A 16,703-nucleotide genomic window follows, 5' to 3' on the forward strand; every position below is an offset into this window, starting at 1 on the left:
TTTGACATGTTAAAAACAGATATGATTTTTTCTAACATAGGGGTGTCTTTTCTCATTGGATAAATAATGATTACATCTGACTAGATTGAATATAAATGTAATAAACTGACAATTCCTTTCACTCTTCTCTCAGTGTAAAGTAGAAGTCATTTTGGAGATTTTTTTTTTCTTATAATACAAAGATAGTGAAGAATCTGTCTGACAAAAACAGCCTGAATAATACTCTTACTGCTAACCAATATAATATTTTGTAGCAGAATAACTTAAAAAACACAAACTGTTAATCTGGTATGTGGTCAAATTCCAATGTAAAATCTTAAAATCTTTGCTCAAATTACAATTTCATTGCTCAAATTACAATTAACTATTACTGAATTCAACTTGCAAAACTGGACAAAAGAGGAACTACAGAGGAATTAAACAGTAAGACAGTGGTAATGCCAATATCCTTTCAAAATAAGAGCTTCTAATTATGTTTGTGTGACTCATACTGCAAAATTTTGAATTGTTGTATTGAACTTCATGTTAATGCAAACACAGAAATAGCTATTAAGCATAATTTTTAAGTTTATTCCTTCTCCTATTCTGTTCATTATTTACACATTTTCCAGAAAGCGTCATGCAGAAAAGTTAAGGCAGACCTTCAGCAACTTGGTTGCTCGTTGCTTGGTTGCTTCATTGATGACTCTGGAGCAAATACAATACTTTTCTGAAGGCCATGTACTGACCTCAGTCCCTTCAGACTACTCATGTTGATACTGATGAATGTTCTAGGCACAGAACAAAGGAAATATACAGACCTAACAACCTGGCTGGAAATAAGTTTGTTCAGCAAGGAAATGCAGCGATCAATATTCCTAATAAGGTGATCTCTAACGTGGAAAAAGAAGAGGGCAAACCTTGGACCCTGAAGCTTAGGGGCTAACCAGAGAAGCGAAGCAAGGAGAGCTCTGCACCACAACATGAACAGCTGCTTTCCAGTGCTAAACTGAACAGAGTACAATTATTTATCTCCAAGAGAAGATTTAATGCACAAGTTTATCTTATTTTTGTTAAATCACAAAGTAGACAATGAAACAATTCAACTTCCTGGACAAACCACAGAAGAGAAATTTAAGTGAAGTTTAAGTTTAGATATCTGAAGTGCAGATTGAGTAACAGAACGCAGACTTCACCAGTCATCTCCCCAGTGAAGAGAAGCTCCCAGGTCCAGTCCACAACAGGATGCTCTCTACATGCCTCTCCAATTACGTAAAGACAGTAGCTTCTAGAATTAAGCCCGGGAAAACTACCCCTTCCCACATACCTAAATTCCACATACAATGCATTGCAATTTTATAACACAAAGCACAAAGGACCAGCTCCAGGGCAAGGCTTTACTCTCTGAAGACTGTCTATTTAAGAAGTTATCAGTAGTGGAAGTATGTAACAGAGAAGGAGAATGAGCAGCCTTACTTATTTTACAAATAGTGCTAATGCAAACCAAAATACATGACAAACCTGTTTAACTTGTAATTTATTGTGATAAGAAAACACATGACATCTGTTGACTAAGAATAGGGCAGATGGCAATGTTAATCCATTCTTACCTAATTTATAAATTATAAAGGTGTTTAAAATATACAGAGTATGGAAATTTTTTTTTTTTTAAATGACTAATTATTAATTTCAGTTTCTAACCTATTCAGAGGGGAGCTTGCTTCCCTTTAACATGCTAAACCTGATTAATACAAAATCTCTGTTAAGTTAGATGTTAATGGCAATCAGCTCTACTGCTTTCTTTAAAGAACAGCCTTTAATTTAACTGGTAAAATTCACAGAAATACCATTCCTTGAAAAAGTGACAAACAAGTTTTTGGGAATTAACAGTGTCCCTCAGCACACCCAAATCCTAACAGTCTTTCCAATTTTTCAGAGTTAAAAAAAAAAATACAAAACCTATTTCTGTTCTTATAGTGACTGTAATCTTTGCGTTCTATTTGAGAACCATGACAATCCCTTGGTCTTCCTCATGTAAGTGAGGCCTTTTAATCTTTCTGTAAATTAGAATACTGCATCATTTGCAGAAACAGCCAATTACAAAACCAACTTGTGAAGTGTGAACAATTGTATTAACAAAATAAATTTTATAAATAATATAAATTATTTTCTAGGGAAAATATGTAGCTATAAATATATGAAGAGAAAAAGCAACAAAAAGGAGCAAATTCTCTACAACCTTCATCCGAAATCCACACCAAGACCAAAGAGCCTGCTCAAAGAAAACATCCGCTTCTAGCAAACCTAGAAATTTCAGTCTCCATCAGAATCCAATGAATTCATATCTGTCTGTTTAGCAAAGGATACTACCCTTTCTGAACACAGAATATACATATAACAATTTAAATGGAGTAGCTAGTGAAAATAAACACTCCTAACCTTCCCATCAGAAAACATTTCTCTGTGAGCATTATCAAAGCACTTGGATGAGATTCTTTTCTCACTTTTGCTGTCATAAATCAATGGCAGCTTCACTAAGCTCTGCAGAGTAAATAAACCCAAAATTTAGGATATTTTCTTCTAAAACACATATTGAAGACTACTTCGAGGCAGATCAGTGGCAAGTCACAAGATTTAACATATATTGCACTTGAAATGTACACAGAGCCATTCAGTAACCATTTAGAGGACATACTCCACAAACCATTAACCATTTAGAGGACATACTCCACAAACCGAACCTTAAAATATATTGGTTTTATAACAGGTAGTAAAGCATATCTAAAGTATAGCTTCACCAAGGAAAGTCCTGCCTTATAAACCTAGTGGCTATCTCTGATGGAGTGACTATATCAGAGGACAAGGGAAGAGCTACAGATATTGTCTATCTGGACTTCTGTAAGGCCTTTGACACAGTCTCCTACAACATCCTTCTCCCTAAATTGGAGAGATATGGGTTTGATGGATGGACTCTTTGGTGGATAAGGAATTGTTTGGATGGTCACATCCAGCAGGTAATGGCCAATGGCGTCTGGATGGACACCAGTGTCAAGTGGTGTCCGATACTGTTTAAGGTCTTCATAAATGAGATAGACAGTGGGGTCAACTGCAACTGCAGCAAGTTTGTGGATAACACCAAGCTGAGTGGTGCGGTTGACACACCTGAGGGATGGGATGCCATCCAGAGGGACCTGGACAAGCTTCAGAAGTGGGCCCGTGTGAACCTCATGAGGCTCAACAAGGACAAGTGCAAGGTCCTGCACCTGGGTTGGGGCAAACTCTGGTATCAATCCAGGCTGGGGGATGAAGGGATTGAGAGCTGCCCTGTGGAGAAGGACTTGTGGACCCTAGTGGGTGAAAAGCTGGACATGAGCTGACAACGTGTGCTCTCAGCCCAGAAGGCCAATTGTATCCCGGGCCACATGAAAAGCAGCGTGGCCAGCAGGTCAAGGGAGGTGATTCTGCCCTTCTGCTCTGGTCTGACCCCACCTGGAGTTCTGCATCCAGCTCTGGAGCCCTTAGTACAGTATAGACATGGACCTGTTGGAGAGGGGCCATGGGAGGCCACAAAAATGACCAGAGGGCTGGAACAGCTCTGCTGTGAGGACAGGCTGAGAGAGTTGGGGTTGTTCAACCTGGAGAAAAGAAGGCTCCAAGAGACCTTATTGTGGCCTTCCAGTAGAAAGACAGGGACAGACTTTTTAGCAGGGTCTGTTGTGATAGGACAAGCAGTAATGGTTTTAAACTAAAAGAGGGTAGATTCAGACTAGATATAAGGAAGGCATTTTTTACAATGAGGATGGTGAAACACTGGCACGGGTTGCCCAGAGAGGTGGTAGATGTCCTATCACTGAAGACATTCAAGGCCAAGCTGGACGAGGCTCTGAGCAACCTGATCTAGCTGAAGATGTCCCTGCTCATTGCAGGGGGTTGGACTAGACGACCTTTGAAAGTCCGCCCCCACCCAAACTATTCTATGATACCTAAAAAGAAGTAAATATAAACACAGTGCCTGTCAATAGGAAGAAAAAGTATTTTACTGGAATTAAGACATGCTTGTATAATGAGGAAAAATTATGTCTGCTACAGATGCCTGTTCAGCATTTGTGTAAAAGTCTCTCTTCAAAGACACGGGAATCAGAGCTGCTGATTTACCTCATCTAATAAAAAAGTGGTGTAAAAGAGTTGCTTAGTTCCAGCTGACCTTGAATGTAATTGGCTACCTTGGATGTCTCTATGGTATATGCCATTAAGAAGATAAAAATATACAGGATTAAAATCTGAACAGATAAAGCTAAGAAATTAAGTATTACCCCTTTAATAAGCCTACTTTATGGAAGTACATGAATACCAAAGTATGTCCTTACCGATTGCTGTTGAAGTGTGAATAAGTTTAAAAGTTATCAACAGTAAAAGTATCTGTTATTTTTTCACCTTCCCACCTGTTTAAGAACTATGAGTAAAGAATTAAAAGCAAGTTTTTTACTCCATGACACTTTACTCCATCTGAAATCACTGGTATATCACCACATTCTCCAATTTTTGTAATATGTTTAGCCTAGACCGATAGGTTATTTTGTATCTTAAAATGAAGCTGGAGACATATTTTCCCTACTACATTTTTTCAGTGAAATAGTTCTTTTTTTACCTAGTTCTATACTGTTTAAGAGTTTAAAAGTTTATGCAGTTTTAAGAACACTGTTTTACAAGGTCAAGGTTGATTATAACAGAGATGAGATTGTTCCACTGTACTTCAAAACAAGAGCAACCAAAAAAAAAAAAAAAAAAACCACAAAACCTCACAAAAAACAATTAGCCAAGAGAAAAACGTCTGTCACTTAAAACACCAGGGCAAAAGCAGAGAAAAAAGTGGAATTGTGGTTAAAAAGGTTATTAGAGACTTTTTCTTAAATTAAAAAAATGCAGACACACAGAGTTCAAAATAAAAAGACATCCTTTTATCCCTTGGTATCAAAGTAGTTTGTGTTAGGCTGCTACCTGAATATATGAAATACTTATTCAACACAGGTTTGGAACTGTAAAATACAATGATAGAAACTGAAGGTGAGATGATGATTTATAAAGTATACATTATAAAATTACATAGGCATTATGTAAAAAAAAAAAACCAAACCCACCAAAAAAAACCCACTAGGATCATGAACATGTGTTTCTATGCTACCACAACTGATATTGTTTCCTTCCTTGATACAGCCACAGACTAAGGCAGTTACAACCACAATGCCATTTTGTGGTAACTGTTGTAAGTAAACATCAAGAAGGAATTAAAAGGCATCAAACAACCTTCTGGTATTAAACAAAGTTGAGGGACAGTACATGGCAACAAGCATACAACTTAAATTTGGTTCAAAACTCCTCCATGGAAAAGATTGAGAATTATGGAGCAATACATTTAGAAAACCAAGTAAGTGTTAAGTGGCCAGTTTCAGCTTTAAGGCTTATTCTGTCAACTTTCTTAGTCTCCATCCTATCACAAGTTATATATTTTTATATCGTATTGTATTTTTATGGCTTTCAGCTATAATGAAGCATTTTACACTAAATCAAGTTTTTCCAGTAGCAAACAATTGCTGGGCAGTTGTAATATTAGGATGCATTTTAAGATCACTGCTGTCTCAAAAAAAAATTGTATCTAGCCTTTCATTAATAAAAAACTGAAGCTGTGAAATCTAATTCAGTATCCAATAATCCATGTATCAGACTTGTTTAAAACTCCACTCTATATTTTAAATGCCTACACTGACTTTTTGTTTCATTTCATCTGAACAAATGTAAAGGTATGTTTTACATATAAAGTAAAACATGGTGAAATACCATGCACTAATGTATAAAGAGCAGACCCTAAAGAAGATTTCAAATAGCATCTGTCTTCTATTTCTTCCCTTCTTTATGATTGTAATATCCAATTTAAAATCTTGAATCAAGTATTTACCAAAGAAATTGAACACAAGTGTAATGCTTTTATATACTGCAGTTATATCTGAAACAAAAAAGCAATAGTATTAACATTAAACATTAGACAAGTTTATTGTTACACTGAAATGAAACACTAAGAGGCAGGGGATTGTGAGGAAGAAAAAACATTAAAACAAGCAGGTAAATTAGAAATGTCATTGTCTTCCACCCTTAGTGAGCTAAAGCATTTTTAGTAAATAATACTGCTAATGAAAACCCTTCTTAATAAATTTAACAACATCCTTCAGCTTCTTACACTGTACATCACTTCGAACTTCAACTCTGCTTCAAGTCCTCTCCCCTGACATCCATTTTCACTGTTATATTTTCAACAATGGCTTCTGACATTTCTACTAGTTTTGTTGCTTGCATCCTTTTGGTTCTCCTCCTGCTTCTTGACATTACTTGTCACTGTCTCCCTAAATCTTCCTCAAAGTCACAAGTGCTTTTATTTCTCAAAATACCAGTGAAGCAGTCTCTTTTGCTCATCTATGAATTCACAGAAGAATACTGGGAGGTGGAAAGACAGTAGTAAGGCTGAAGGCTGGACACAAGCAGCAAAGCTTGCTTTAAATAAAAGATAAATAAAAGTTGCAGAGAGCTCCGGTCACCACACATTAATTACTGACCCAGCATCAGGTTTCTTCTCTTCCCATGTTAGATATCCACCTGGTCTCAAACCTCTTATTCTCTCTCTGCTTCTTGATATGATATCAGAGATTCTGGTAACAACATATTTTCCCTCATTACTTGCTATGTCTGAGGAAAATTATAATCCTGATGAAAAAGGATATTCTCTGCTCTCACCTAGCATATTCCAAACTGACAAATGCATTTTCTACCCTAGGATTATATTCAGGAAAAAGCTAATCCAGTTTTTAAATATTCTTATGACCTCTATTAAAAAAAATCAAAGTATTCCTGTATTTCTTGCTTCATTTTCTTATAGTCTGCAAACACCTCATGCTAGCTAGAACTGCTGTCTCTTATGCATCATGTATTACAGATATTGGTGTACACCGCCCAGTCTCAAAAGAAGTTATACCTTGAAGTTTCACCTCAGAAGTGTTTTCTGAGAGCCCTAAAATTACAATGGATTGAGTAGTATGTATGCGTTTACTACTATAATTTTATTTGCACAAGAACTGCAAGATTTGGCTTATTCAACAAAAGGTAAATTTCTGTTGCCTATTTCATAAGGATAATTATCTTACCTTTACGGTTTCACTTAAGACTTGGTTTTTATCTGCTTCTTCACTGGAGTGCAATTCTAGTTTATTATTTAACTCCTGTAGCTGTTGTGCCTGTTCATTCAAAAGCACCTGTGCCTGATGCTCCCGATGTAATGCATTATTCAATTCTTCACATGTACTTTCAAACCTCTCATGGGTGATCAGTTTCTGATAAGGGAAATAAATTGTGTTTGATTGTGTAACTGCATTCACTTGCTTACATGCTTGACTTTCAGAGTTCCACTTGCAAACATATCAAATTCTAAAACAAAGGTTTGCTAAAGATGAGCATTTAGATTTTTTTTAACATGAAGACAGATCACTGAACAATAAAATGGCAGACAACTTTATTTATTGTGTTTTTTCATTCAGGGTACTGTAAGCAGTATGCATTCATTACCCTATTCAAATCAGCACCCCAGGTATGAAAGAATCAATATTTAGAAGGAAATATGCAGATCAATGTCCCACATTTCCCCCATATCTTATTAACCCTTGTAAATGTCTTCCTGGACTCCTTCTCCCCTCCCCAAAATGTTCCAGAAAGAAACATTTTTTTAAGGAAAATCCTCATCTGCCTTTGAACAACATCTAAAATGTGACAATTTCACTTCACTGTCCTACTGTCCAACTTCACTTCACAACTGTTCCAGAACTGTAGGGAAATAAAACCCAGTAAGAACAGAATTGGAGATTGTTAGATATAACCTTCTCCATTTGAGTAAAAAAAAAAAAAAAATCACTTTACCATCTAGGAACAGGAAGTAGAATGGATGTGAAAACATGTATTAAATGTTCTCTGCTTGGAAGTATTTTGATTGGGACACACTGACACTAGGCCTCAGAATCAATACTGGGCACAGCTACTGAAAATGCTGCTCATTCTGACACAACTATTTCAGTTATACCGTGCACCTGTGAAGCACCTATAAGAATCCTTATCTATCCACTTTCTCAGCTCAATTCTGAATGCAGCCTACAGAAACCAGGTGTAGGAGGAAAGGTGCACAGTGAACTTCCGGCATGCCAAAGGAAAGACAAGTTTCTGCCCCTCCAGTAAGGGCTGAAGACACAGCTGCAGGAGTGGGACAGGGAACGTATCAACAGCCCACAAAATAGCGTTACTCCCTCAAACACCACATCCATTACTCACTATACTGAGGCTTCAAGAGGTTAAGAAACATTTTTGTTGTCTCCTCCCATTCCTGCCAGACAGTGCCAGGTTAGTGAACCCATAGTGTTTAAGTAAATCCATCACTGACAGCAAAGGGTCAGAGGAATTTGGTGCTTATGTGCTACGCAGAATGTAGAAAAGAGCTTTTTTCTTCTTTCCTTGCCATAAACTTACTCCTTCAAGGAAACAGCCACACTAAAATTTGCACTGACTATCTCAGGATGTAATCCATACTCAAAGATACAGTAAAATGTCTATCATAATATTCGGCAATATCCATGAAGAGTTTAAAAGATTACATTTCTGCTTTATGAACACACATACTGGATATCCTCATTCCAGCTGACTTTACTCTGTTGAAGTGAAATTTCTATATCCTTTTAGGGTGTATAAATCACACCAACATTTTCAACGTACGGAAAAAAACCTGGTTTGCTGAAGACCAAACATGTAATTTACACCGAATACCTCATTCTACAAATCAAAGAGAAACTCCTGTGGAAAGGAGATATTTCTAAATACATCTGACTTATAGTTTAGTGGTATTTACAAGGCAAGTCTTCTGGAAAATTCTGTTAATAGTATATTGATTTTATAACTGTTTTTTCAAAAGAACACAAATCAAAAAATGTGTAAAAAGGAGGATCCCTTGTAAGCAGCCTCCTCTAAATCAAATATACTTACAGATTTCTTAAACATATTTAATTGCTCTTGCAGGCTCTGGGCTTTGTCAGCTTCTTTCTTCATCTCACTGAAATTCCACTTGAATTCTGCAAGTTTTAGGCGCAGTGAGCGGCGTTCCACCTCTGTTGTATGAAGTCTTTGTGTAAATTCAAATATTTGCTTCTGCAAGGATGCTATGCTTTTCTGTTAGTACACAGAAACAAATTCACGTGCTATAAAATGTGCTATTTTAGCAATAAAATAAATCACTTTTAATACCCAAGCAAATTAGACAAAGCTCTATTTTTGTCCTCCATTTCTAAGAAACACACAGAAGTGCAAAAATGAGAACCTTTTCCATCTACTCTTGAGACTTACTGAAAATTCTGTTTTCAAGGAAGTACGTATTTTCACAAACAGGCCCACAACAGAAGACAAACTATGGGAGAAAGAGTTCATTTTTTTATTTTGGTTAAATTGTAAAGGTTATCTTTTCTGAAAGACAGAACAGAGCAGGAGAAAAAAAGAAAAAAAGTAACAAAAAGAAAGAAGGAAAAAAAGCAACACCACTTAACTTTAGTTAATGCCAAAAGCAAGTTTATTCTTACAAAGCAAATAAAATTTTGATAGAACTTTAAAAAAAATATTTTTCTTGGATATGTCAAATCTCTTGTTAAAGTTCTTTGACAATAAAAAAATCTATTCACACCCTAATGCTTTTGGGTGTTGCAAATCAATTTCTGATTATATAGTTGACTTCAATGTAATGGACTCATAAACAATCTGAAACAAAATTAATGGTACTACCAAGGGAGCTTCACTGTAACACTTATGCTGTGAACCTACTGTTTACATGAAGTAGCGCTATAAATATGCATACCGTGATGGGTAGTCTGTCACACAATCCAGCTTCCAGGGCCTGGGTATTTATTCTATGAAGTCCATGAGCCAGCCTCTGTACCAAGGAGTCTTTTTCCAGGTACGTAATGCTCCTGCTGCTGTCTAGTGGAACAGTCTCCATTATTACATTCAGCTTGTCCATAAGCTTTGAAAAGGAGTTCCTGGCTGCACTTACGAGTAAGTGTCCAGAAAGCTGGGGCTTTGGATCTTTAAGAAACAGCAACAAAAAATAAATATCAAGTAGGTTATTACTTTCACATCTTTTCTGCCAATGGAAAAATGCAACAACAAAAAATAGCATATTTAAAATACTCAGTAAGAAATTTCTATTGAAGAGTGGAATATTGAGCTTGCAGGAAATTCTCAGAGATGCTTTGGGACAAATTCTGTATTTAGCAATGAACACTCTACTACCAGTCTTTGGATGGAAGGGGAGGACAGTATTCTAAAGAACAGGATGTTTGTCAAAGAGTAATTTTCCAGTTGTTTTTATGTTCTCCTCCAATGCTATACTTTCTTAGGTATTTCTTCTGTCTTCTAATTTTGTAATTCAGAAAACATGTAAGATGGGTGCAAGCAAATGTAAGCCAGTTCAAGTATGTCAGATGTGACAGCAAATGGTAAATCACTTTATCACAATATTTACAATGCAAATTTCTGAGGGTTTCCTGGCTCCTCTTCCCTCCCCTCTATAGATGTCTAAATCATTTGCTGTTCAGAATTAGTGAGGCTTGCTACCTTAATGCCATACTATTTATATTCTGAGACAAGAGAATATAATTTACCTTATTCCAAGGCAATTAAAATTTTACAGCTACAATTACTTATTTCCCCACAGGATTTTGGTAATCATCCTTCTCATATAATGGACTTAGGGCCCCAGCTCACCCAACATGTCCTGCTTACTGCTAGATTCGTCAGGTCTGTAATTAATAATTGTGTTTAATGTTGATAAATAAAATTGTCAGTGCTCCTTCCACTAATTGGTATTCCAGATAACAGTTAATAGGTTTATTTATGCCTTAATAAAAGTCTTGTAATTTAGTTTTCCCTCTGCTAGGCAGGTCTTAATCTGTCATTACTTGTCTTATGATACTATCAGTGTAAGATGACAAGCATGGAAGAGCTTATTTACATTCAGTAGTATAGCAGATCTCCTGTTGCTGCAGTGAATTAAAATATTTACTTAAGAGTATAAACAGAAAAAATTAACCATAGCTTTTTTAAGTTAAAGAATTTCTCTTTATAAATTGCAAGGATAAAGCCAAAGGTTCAAAGTAAACAAAACATGATTATTAATACTTTTAGATTATGATTCTCATCACAGGGAATTTATCATTTACAAATATGAGATGAAATCTATCTGTAAGAAACAAAACAAAACAACAAAAAAGTGCACATGATAAAGTCAAGTATTCTTATTTTCAGAGCCATTCTCCTCCTTAGTTTCAAAATACCATCATTCCAATAATTGCAGTGCTTAACTGGAGCACTATTTTTGAGCACATGCTCTCCATAACCCCAGTTAGTAGTAAATCAGTCTTTTCTTCATGTCTAAGATAGCACTCTTTCCACTCATCTTTAAGGTAAAAATCCTAAATAACTATTTTATCTTGTACTTCAATAAAAAAAAGTATTCTTCTCATACCCAGAAGAAACTACTAATGTAATATTCTGTCTACTTTGACCAAGGCTCCTCTCTTTTCTTTATGTTGATTTCCTATTCCTGATCACATAAGAGTTAAAATGAAGGTAGCTTGTCTTTTGTTACAAATTATCCCATCCTACCTGTCTTCCAGTTTCAAAGACCATCTCTTTTCTCCAGTCACGATGTATTCATTAGTTGAGTGTTTAGTTAAATTAACCTAAAATTAAAACTATCATATTTGCACTGCCTTCTATGTAAGATGACATCAAAACCTTCTAAAAAGCTGTCCTTTGCCGTGACTTTTGGTAAATATCAAAACAAGGATACTGTCAGTGAGCTACTGTTCCTTCATTTTTCATAGTATTTCCACCTGGTATCTCATTTTACAAGAGATTGTTTGCCTGCCAGAAAACACAGTATTTCTCCATATGTGCAGTACCTAGGATGTCAGCCCCTTTCCCTGTGTCTAGAACCCACAGTTTAACTGTATTAAAAATAAATTAACAATAGTTTAGTCAATTTTGTTGCAGTGTTTTGAAATGACCACTCTACTTCATAACCAGGATTCCTGTTATGCAGTGCTGTTCAGCATCCACAACCTAAGGCACCTTCTTGGGATAAGGAATAAAAAAGTAAACCATCACCTGTGTTTATTTATTTCTTTTCTATGAAGAGCAGTTTGGAGCAAATATAGAAATATATTGATACAAGTTACTGACTGCTTTGAAAGATGAAATGAGAATATAATGCAATTCCACACGGAGCTTTATCTATAATCATTGAGAAGAGAATATACGGTTTAAGTACAAACCTTTTAAGTACCTGCCCATGAAGGATCAAGGAATTACAATAAAAGCACTAAATGATGTACAGTGTGCATAAGAAATTATTAACACAAATACAGGTATATCATAAAGAGCAATTCATTGTTAGATTAAATGAATGAAGGAAAAAACAATGAAATATGACAAATCTTACATCACTGACAGATGAAAAAAATAATAGTTTACTCTGTTTTGATGAAATATCAGAGTCAGCAGGATGCAAGTACTATACAAGACAAATTTTCATGCTAAGCTTCCAAAGCTTTGTGTATGTAACAGTTGATAATATTTGCATTAAAAAATCTTGACCTTTACTTTCTCTTGTTTATTGCAGTACAGATTCTGTTCAAACAAACCTACAAAACTAACTGTACAAAAACTGAAACAAAATCAAAACAAAAAACCCCAAAACTTCAATGAACTCGTATTCAGAGTGAAGTTAAGAGATCATTCCAAGACATGCTGGAATGAGAACCAAACTAATGAACAGCGTGAAGGGAAATTACCACGAATGTCAAACTAAAAGTGCTTTCTTTAAAGGCTCAAGAAACGTGCCTCAGATCACCAGAGTGCACATGCCCCAAAAGGTCCAGTGCTATCTATGTGATCTGGGTTTAGTTTCTTTCAGTTGCCTCAAACGGTTTCTCAGAACATAGCCAATTTTTAAGACAAACAAACCTTTCCATATTGCTGATCAACATAGCACCTTCTGGTGCCTACTTTTTCCTGTGATGTGTACTCTGATCTGGCACTGCCATTATTTCGAGATCTGAAGAGAGAAAATGCCTCTCAGATTGCCTATTTGCATTAAAAAAAATCAAAATCATTTAAGTCAGCTTGAAGGTTTAAATCCTATTTTAAATATGACTTACAGAACATAAAATAATTTCCTAAATATTCAAGCTTTCTTTCAAATATATTCTTTCAGGGCCCTATCACTTCAATACTTCTGGAAATTTCATATCCAACTTTCAATTATTTATTATTGTTTTTTGAACCGAAGGTTCTTGGGAGACTTTTGATCTCATGAGCAACAGAATTTCAACTAATACACAAGCAGTCAGACATTGAGGTTCTGAGAAAATGACTTAAAATAGAGATAAGCTATGAAAGAATCACCAACTGACTGTGGCCATAACATTCTCAGCGTAGCTTTTCCTAATTCTTAAAACAAAAACTGTGTTGAGTGCAGAGATCTCAAGTAAATAGAGTCCACCAGAACTCTCATTTACTTCAGTGCTAGCAAAAGATTGTGAGGTTTAGGGTATTCTATCTAGTCAGTTTTGCACATTGATGCTGCTGTAAAGTTCCTCTTGATTCCTTTTCAATTTGCTGTTCTTACTCAACACTCTATAAACAGGAAAACTTGCTGTATAAACCTTGTAAATATTCTGAAACACAGTTCAAATTTTGTTTTGTCAGGATGTAAATTTAAGTTACTGAAAACAGGATGATCAAAGAAGAGAGCACCTGAAAGTGAATCAAAACACTTTTCATTCAATAGCTGACTTCTGGTACCAGTCTACTGCTCAGGCTTCTAGGAACTGTATCACCTCTCTCTGTCTTGCTGTTTCCCTTTATTCATACAAATTATCCTTCCTTTCATATCCTTTATTCTGTGACAAAATTGTTGGGACTTTTAAATTACCAAGTACCAAAGAACTAAGGATGACAGCAATGCAGAGGAACCAAGTGAGATCTTTTGTCAGCCCTCACTGCAAAGAAATTAAGGAAGACAGTTAACAGCTGGGAGTCAAGAGGTGTTATTTCCAGAAATTTGCACTAAAATTTTCCATAGGCATAGCCAAATTCTGTATGAGGAGAGACTGAGAAAATTAGGGAATCTAGACATAAATCTACTTAGGCAATACGTAGAGAGAAACACAGTGAAGACATAAAATAAGGACTGCTACACATTGTGTAAATGGAGAGCACTTTATTTCTCTCTCAAAAAACACAAGAGAGCATGTAAACCAGATGAAAATAGTAGCCATCAAATTCAATTGTTTTCCAGATGCCAAGAGTTTGGAAATTCTAGATTCATATAATACAAAACACAGTAGGAAATTATTGCCTTTCAGTCAGCACAAGTAATGTCCTTGGTTGAACATTTGCCAGATTTAGGGCCTGCACTTAAGAAATACACAGATCAAACAGACAAAAATTACATAGATTTTCTCTGTGGAAAAAACTGGGTTGAGCTTCAGTAAAATACTTTCTGAATATTGGAACAGTGGAACAAGACATCTAAGAAGCTTGTAAATATTACTTAATTGGAAGTTTCTGAGAACAGGTTAGCCAAATATCTATTGGCGTGGTGTAGACTTTTTTTCTGACTCGCAAAAAAGCAGGCAAAACTGCTTATATGCTTTCTAGAAGCACTCTTCCAGCCTTCTGTTTCCACGACTCCATATGCTGAAATGATAAAGTATCATATCATCGATTAAATAAATCTGTTCCAACAATGCAGCTCTCCAGATATTTGATCTAGAGCAGAGGAGATAAAATCCTAAAAATGAAAATGATGTAACCAACCTGACTATTTTTTTTAATCTTCTACTACAAGAATATACTTTAAATTACCTGTTTTGTTAACAACATCCTGTAATTCAGTGACAGAACTGATTATTGCAGCAAGGAGGTTAGAACTAGTAAACCAGCTGAGTGCTTCAACATAGTGAATTTGTTCCTCTTCGCGACCTGTGAAACAGAATTGCAGCTAGCAATAAAACTGAATAACTTAGATAGGCACACTACTATCTCCAGCTCTTTCAGGAACTGTCCAAAATTAAGTCTATAAGCCACAAACTAATTATTTTTTCAGGACAATTTAGACTGTATTAAATATGCTTCCAGAACTACTAAACCAGAAAAGTAGATCTTCTAGTTTGGGAAACTCGTCTGGTAACAAAAAGGGGCAGGAAGACTATGTAGTCTCTAAAGAAAAATTTAATAATCCTATACTAATGTTTTAGCTAAATCAGAAAGCAACTTTTTGCATTGTTAGTAAGAAATAAATATTTAAAATAATTAATAAAATAATAGATATTCTCCAAAAATAAGTTGATAGTCAACCATTTAGGAGCATTACAAGATATTAACCACAGAGAAGAGGCAGTAGGACTTACATCTGAAATCTGTAACACAAATGTCAAGCATATCAAACAGTGTGAGTTCACGTGTGTAGCTGTAACTTTTCTCTCAATGCTTAACAGACTAAGCATTCCGTTTTAGGGGAAATAACATTCGTCACGAAATTCAGAAATTACAAATCCCAAAATTACATTTGTCAAAATGTCGCTAAATTTGTCTCTACATTCTATTAATAACAACATAACTATTTGTTATTCACTAACCATATAATTTGACATAACACTTATCAAAGAAGAAAACAATTAGCTTACTTGGCAGATTGCGCTTGCCTTTGGAGTCTCCTATACAAACTAGAATTCCAATGCCTTCTTTGAAGCTATTTACCCAGGAGAAGAGGGAAGTAGAAGACTGGGCTAAAACTTTAAGTCTGTTAGCTGCCAAAACTGCAATCACATCTCTTCGGAATACACGAATCAGGCCTTTGAATTTTCTTTCCTTCAGTTTTGCTTCATGTTGATTGTTTTCCTCTGCATCTAAGAGAGCATGAGCTAGGGTCCTAATCTCCTGGTTCACTAATTCATAAATGTTGACCTGATCCTGGAGAAGGTCTCTTTGGGAGGACATAGCACATGATCGGCCATAGAGGGGATACAGGGCACCTGCCAACAATGCACAGGCTGCCAGGAGAGATGAATGCTCCTTCTGAACCTGGGTTAACATATTTTTCACAGAAACATTTTCAAGGACCAATATATCCTGTCTTTTTTCAAGGACATAAATTTTTTCCTTGCTTTTCTCTGCTGTTTCCTGGTATTCCTGGGATAACGAGAGAAAAAAAAAAAAAAAAACCAAAAACAAAACAAAACCAGAAGAAATGTTAACTAGAATATACTTTTTAAAGCAAGAAAATAATTTTTGTCTAGGCAAAAGCTAAAAGAAAACTAATTATTTTTTTCACATTCAAACAACATATTAAAGGAACAAAAATTATTAGTAATGATTGTCAAAGTATCCTAGCGAACGGTTACAGAATCAGACATATGAAAACAAATCAATAGTAAAAGGAAAGTTTGCACAATCTTCAACTATAAATGGACTCCAGATCTCTGACAATAATCCACTAGTACTGCAATAGCCCACAGAAGGTCCGATAGTACCTGATTGTCCACAACACAGCTTTATGAACTGGCTTAACAATAAGCAATGACATGCTC

General features: G+C 35.6%; 1 protein-coding gene across 5 annotated transcripts in view; it reads right to left on the minus strand.

The window, feature by feature from the left end:
* CCDC171 (coiled-coil domain containing 171) overlaps positions 1 to 16,703 on the minus strand; it is a 155,420-nt gene that overhangs the window by 69,619 nt on the left and 69,098 nt on the right. For all 5 annotated transcript variants that reach the window (XM_082074301.1, XM_082074299.1, XM_082074298.1 and 2 more), the window contains 5 exons: positions 15,801 to 16,305; positions 14,980 to 15,096; positions 9,905 to 10,131; positions 9,046 to 9,228; positions 7,170 to 7,355 (listed from right to left, as the gene is read on the minus strand). In XM_082074301.1, the coding sequence (XP_081930427.1) occupies positions 7,170 to 7,355; positions 9,046 to 9,228; positions 9,905 to 10,131; positions 14,980 to 15,096; positions 15,801 to 16,305 (1,218 nt within the window). The remainder of the gene's footprint in view (positions 1 to 7,169; positions 7,356 to 9,045; positions 9,229 to 9,904; positions 10,132 to 14,979; positions 15,097 to 15,800; positions 16,306 to 16,703) is intronic.

Source organism: Streptopelia decaocto (genome assembly GCF_964273445.1).
Source record: "Streptopelia decaocto genome assembly, chromosome: Z".
Taxonomy (NCBI): domain Eukaryota; kingdom Metazoa; phylum Chordata; class Aves; order Columbiformes; family Columbidae; genus Streptopelia; species Streptopelia decaocto.